Below are 5,634 nucleotides of genomic sequence, written 5' to 3'. Positions count from 1 at the left end.
GCCGGCTCAAATTCCGGCCGCAGCTGCCTGGCCGCGGGAGCCCCGAGCGGCGGGAGGGCCTTTGGGGGGCGGCGCGGCGGCGCCCGAGGACGACGAGGAGGACGACGACGAGGAGCTGCTGGAAGTGCGCCTGGTGGAGACCCCCGGGCGGGAGCTGTGGAAGATGGTCCCGGCGGGGCGGGCTGCCCGGGGACCAGCGGAGCGCGCCCAGGGGCCGTCGGGCGAGGGGGCGGCTGTCACCACCGCCTCCCCGAATCCGTCGGAGGACGAGGAGCCGGAGGAAGAGGAGGAGGAGACCACGGCGGCGGCGGCGGAGGATGGCGAGGAAGAGACGGTGGCCTCGGGAGAGGAGACGCTGGGCTTTCTGTCCAAACTGCCCCCGTGCCCAGCCGGCCTGGACTGCAGCGCCCTCGACCGCGACCCGGACCTGCAGCCTCCCTCGGGCACGTCGCACTTCGAGTTCCCGGACTACTGCACCCCCGAGGTCACCGAGATGATCGCGGGGGACTGGCGCCCGTCTAGCATCGCCGACCTGGTTTTCACCTACTGAGCCCACCGTCAGCGGGGCGCGCAAGCCCCCAAACCAGCTGTTTACATACAGGAATCAGGTATTGGGGCCCCTCGGAGGCCGAGGCTGGCACCCCAACTCCCACGCAGCCTCCCCCCTCCTAGACGTGCCCATCCCCCTCGAATCCAGACATGCCCCTCCCCCGCAGACACACCCCAGGAGAGCCCAACCCCCACCCTCCCCCTGACATCCAAGCCCCTCCCCGTCCTGCCCCCTCCTGCACAGCCACCAGCAGCCAGCCCCCCTCCGACACACCTCCCGTCCTTGCCTGCAAACCTGTGCCCCTCCCCCACTATGCACTTGCCCTTCCTCGAGGCCGGAGGACACGCCCCTGCCCTTGCTCTGGGATCCCTCCGCCTTCGCCCAGCCCGCCTCCTCTCTCGTCGGAGGGGGCGCTGGGGCCCGGCGGCCCCGCGCGCTTCTCCCAGGCCCCTCCCCTCCCACGGCGGGGGGAGGGGCGCGCTCCTGGTGCTCCGGGAGCGCTGGGGCCCGCCCCCTTCTCGCGCATGCTTAGTGCTTCTTGGAGGAGGGGGCTGGTCCCTCTGTCCAGCGCTGGGGAGAAGCGGGGTGGGTGTGGAGCCATCCTGAGAAATATTCTGATTCGGGAGCTGCGGCTCCCTTTCAACCCGACGGGGCGTCTCTGCCTTAATAGGGAGGAGCACTCAGGAGGGGGAGGAAGGGCCTAGCTGGTCCGAAGGTGTTGGTTTGGAACTTGGAACTGCCCCAAGGGGCATAACCCCCTTTTGCTTACGGCGTCGCCCAGACCCACATGCAAACCCCCCACCCCCTCCACACACACACACACACACACCGACTGCGTGAATGCCTCTACAGCCTATTTTGGTGTCCAGAAACCTCTCTTTCATTCCCCCACCTGGGAATTGGGGGTAGGGTCTTTTCCTGGAAACGCACCAGGAGACAAAAGGGGCCACCTACCAAGAAAACTCAGAACCACGACACAGACCAGGCTGTGTGGGGACAGGGTCCCCTCCTCCCCCGGAAGTGCCCTGTCACTCCAGGGCACTCCCAGCCGGGCTGCTCCTCGAGCCCACAGCCCCATTCCATCACCCAAGCTCCTCTGTGCCCGCAGTGATCGTGTTCAGTGGGAGAAACCGAGGCACGAAGCTACTAGGGGTTGAGACTGAGGCACGATAGCAGACGGAGTGGCAAGAAGAGCCTCGTGTTAAAGCCGCTGACTTGAGAGAGTCCATCGGCTGGACCAGTGAGACTGAAGGGCGGTCAGAGCAGTGCAGGTGTGCCCTGTGCGCCTCAGTTTTTCCATGAAAAATAGGGATAGAGCTGCTGTAGGAGGAAGTTGTGTCCAGGTTCGGGTGCCTTCGGGACCCTGCCCCTGATGTTACCCCCGTTACTCCAATTCTTGGCTCAAGCCCCGCCCCTCCGGCCTCCCCCGACCCCCCTTGCCCTCACTACCTGTATCTCACCGGCGTGTGTTCACCCTCCCAGGTGCGCACACACACTCATTCACACACACAAATCTCAGGAACAAACGGTCCCAGAGTCCTCCGGGACCCCTGCCCAGGGTCTCTGCTGGTCTCTGCCCCACGCGTTCCCGTCGCTGACAAAGCCACCAGCTGCCTCCTTTACGCTTGGTGCTCCGGCTCTGGGCCTTTTCTTGCGCTCTCTCTCTCTCTCTTTCTCTTTCTCTCTTTTTTTAAGTAAAACAACAACAAAAAGACAATGAAAAAACCCAGAAAACGTCATGTGAGTGAAGAGATGTCATTGTCTGTGGTCTTGGAGAACTAGTCTAGTAGCTGAAGGGAGGGATCCCTCCCATCTGGGGCACTGGCACCCACAGCAGGATTGATGCCAGTCTGATGCCAGGACTGAATAAAGTGTATTTGCCCCTACCTCGCCCTGTGGTTCTACATGTCTGTGCCTTTCCTCAACCCTTCCCAAACAGTTTGCCAGATTTAAGTCTTTTGTTAGCGCCATTCAGGAAGAGCTGGGGGGTTCCAGGGCAAGGCACCTGGCCCATCCAGCCTGTCTCCCTCTATCTCAGGACTCCCTGGGCTTCATTAAGGATGGCAAACTCATTCCTGCAGGGGCCAGGCAGGTAACATAAATGAATGGGAGTCTGGGTGGACATTGGCTTCATGACCCACTGGGAGGAGAGGGGGTGGCTCACCTGTCAGTTGTGACCCTGTGGGATTGCAGCCCACAGTGGCCAGATGGCTAGATTTTTCAAGAGAAAGTGCAAAGAGTCTATTTCTATGATCATCTCAATTTCAAAATGAAAGCCAACTCAGATATTTTTAAATTCTTGTGGAGCAAATGAAATGTGTGAGACACACCTGGTCCAAGGGGGCCAATTTGGCCCTGATCTTAATGAGGATTAAGAAGCAGTGTTGGGCTCAAAGCCTAGCTCCATTACCTGTGTGACCTTGAGCGAGTTCACTTGACCCTGACTCTTCTTTCCATATGTGTAATATGGGGATGATAGTGGTACCTGCTTCATAGGATGAAACGGAGTTCGAAGTGAGACGCATTGAACACGGTGCTCCAGAAACTGCATTACTCCCTTGTCCAGAGGCGGAAACTGAGGGTCAGAGTGGCGAAGAGCAACCAAGATCAGAGACGGGGCTCCAAATCTTGGGTTTGTCTCTGTATGACTTCAGGGCGCTACCTCTCCCTCTGTGAAACTGCACACGGCTCAGAGCCTAGAGTGGTGGTGTTGGTCCCAGTGCCGGCACATCATCGGCCCAAAGCATAAATTTATTAAATGAGTAAAGAAAAGCAGCAAGCAACAATGGTTCCTACCCTTGAGATTCTCACCATGTGTTTTGGAAACTGAGACCAAGGCTTTCAAAATTCTTTTGTCCCCCGGACACCCCTGCACCTTAATTATTCCTCTACCAGATCCTGTGAATTCCTAAGGTTGGACAAAGCCTGTTTCCCCAGTGAGAACCAAGGCCGCGTGTGCAGACCTCATTTAGAGAGGGTATGAGGGGACTGGGATGCCCTTAGGTGATTTAAAGGGGGACTAGGGCACAGTTTGGGAGGGCTGGGTGTGTACAGGAAGGTGGTCTGGGGCAGTGCAGAAATGACAGCGACAGTTTCTCGGCTTCGCTAATTGGAAACAAGATACCCCACCCCCCAGGTCCTATAAGAAAGAGCTAAGGACTGTGGAAGACAGATGCGTGTCCCCCATAACCCCCTGCAAGGAAGGACTTCCCCAGCTGCGGGAAGTCTGGTCAGTGGAGAGCCTCTCCGTCAGCTCTTTGAGGGTCCGCTCCGGTTGCAGAGCGCCGTTCACCCAGGGCTGCTGTGTGGTGTCTGAGTGAGATCAGGAGTGACAGCCCGGCCTTCTTGGTTCAGGGTGGGACGGACTCCGGCAGACAGCACTGTGCTGCCCCTCCCCCCACACTCCCCCAAGGCCCCTCCAGGGTGGGGGAGGCTTTGCCAGGCCTGCAGGGCCATCTGACTTCCTATACCCAATCCTGCTTCCTCCCTTTTCTTTTCACAGGTGCTAATCCCTAATAAATATTTTGCACCCCAAACTCAGTCTCTGTGTCTGTTTCTGGAGAACCCAGTCTGCAATGGAGGATGCGAGGGGCTGGACAAAGGGCCTTGGGTAGCTGGCTCAGCAACCCTGGCCTGGCACCTCTAATCCCGCCACCCCCTGGGAGTTGATGTCAGGAGGAGTCTATTCACCCCACCAACACGGCCCCAACCTTAGGGTCGTACCCTTTCCATTAGGCATCCCATAGACACTCCAGCTTCAGCCACAAGGCACTCCCGAGCCCTCTGCTGATGTCATTCTCATGTGAAGTCCCTCCTGGTCAAAGCTGAGAAAGGGCGGTCCTCAGTCTGTGTTTGCCCTTCAGAATCCTCAGGGAGGAGGCGGGGGTGGGGGTGGGGGCGGGGAGGGTACATGCCTGGCTGCTTACAGTGCTAGAGCGTCAGCCTTGGGCCAGGCTCTTTCCCTCTGCGGGCCTTAGTTTCCGCATATGTGAAGTGGAGGAGATGGGATAGGAATACAGGAGAGACCATTTATTATTTGGTTCCTTCCATATCAGAAGGAAATGGATTCTGACCTGAGAAAGGTGGGGAGATCTGCTTGTGTGGACTCTGGGGACACCTAGTGGCTGAACGGAGTAGGACGCAGTTGGGGCTGGGGCTGGGGCTGGGGCTGGGGCTGGGGCTGGGGGTGTGTCCATCTCCAAGCTCACTGCATTCGTGCAGTCTTTGACTCTGCAGTCAGGTCCCTTGCCTGGGTTCTTTGAGCCATCTTGGTTCCAAGGCTAAAGACACTTACACGCTGATCTGTTGGTTATCTATTTCTACATAATGAACTGCCGAAATTGAGCAGCTTAAAACCACGTGTTTATTGTTTCGCAGGAGGCCAGGTATGCCTCAGCTCGGCTCTCTGCTCAGGATCTCACAAGGCTGCAGTGAAGGCGTTGGCTGGGCTGCATTCCTTTCTGGAGCTCAGCATTCCCTCCAAATTCACGTGGTGGTGGGCGGAATCCAGGTCCTTGTGTGTAAGAATGGGGTCCCTGTCTTCTTCCTGGCTGTCACCTGGGGCCACGCTTGATTCCCGAGAGCCGGTGCTCAGTTCCTTTCTTCACAGGCCTTCTCCCAGAACGGCAGCTTCTTTGTCAAGGTCAGCAGGGGAGTCTTCCTCCGCTTCCAGCCACTGGACTCAGGAAGGCTCTATTTTTAAGGACGTGCCTGATCCAATCACGCTACCGAGGAAAATCGCCCTTTTGATTAATTGAAAATTAACTGATCTGGGACCTGAGGCACATCTGCAAAATCCCTTCACCTTCGCCGTTTTAATCTAATCACACGACTGACAGTCATGATGCGCACTGGCCTGCCCCACACTGGGGAAGAGCTTACGTCAGGAATGCTCAGCAGGGGGCGGGCATCTTGGGGGCCATCCTAGAATTGTGCTTATCTCAACTGTGGGTTCTCAGGGGTGTCTCCATCCCAACATTTCCAGACTTGTCTGTCTAGCTGCCTTCTTTTTTTTTTTTTTTAATATATTTTATTGATTTTTTACAGAGAGGAAGGGAGAGTGACAGAGAGCCAGAAACATTGAC

At 57.6% G+C, this 5,634-nt stretch overlaps 1 protein-coding gene across 1 annotated transcript; it reads left to right on the top strand.

Annotated features, from left to right (window-relative positions):
* Positions 1-8: 8 nt before the first annotated feature.
* Positions 9-2,436, top strand: SOX12 (SRY-box 12; the record flags this gene model as incomplete). The annotated part of the gene is given in 2 exon segments (XM_006109842.3): positions 9-39; positions 42-2,436. Coding segments are annotated over 2 exon segments (540 nt in total), but the record flags the coding sequence as incomplete, so codon positions are not given.
* Between the last annotated feature and the right edge of the window lie 3,198 nt (positions 2,437-5,634).

The sequence above is a fragment of the Myotis lucifugus genome, unplaced genomic scaffold, assembly GCF_000147115.1.
Source record: "Myotis lucifugus unplaced genomic scaffold, Myoluc2.0 scaffold_60, whole genome shotgun sequence".
Taxonomy (NCBI): domain Eukaryota; kingdom Metazoa; phylum Chordata; class Mammalia; order Chiroptera; family Vespertilionidae; genus Myotis; species Myotis lucifugus.
Note: the sequence above shows the minus strand (reverse complement) of the source record. Positions and strands in the feature narration are given on the sequence as shown.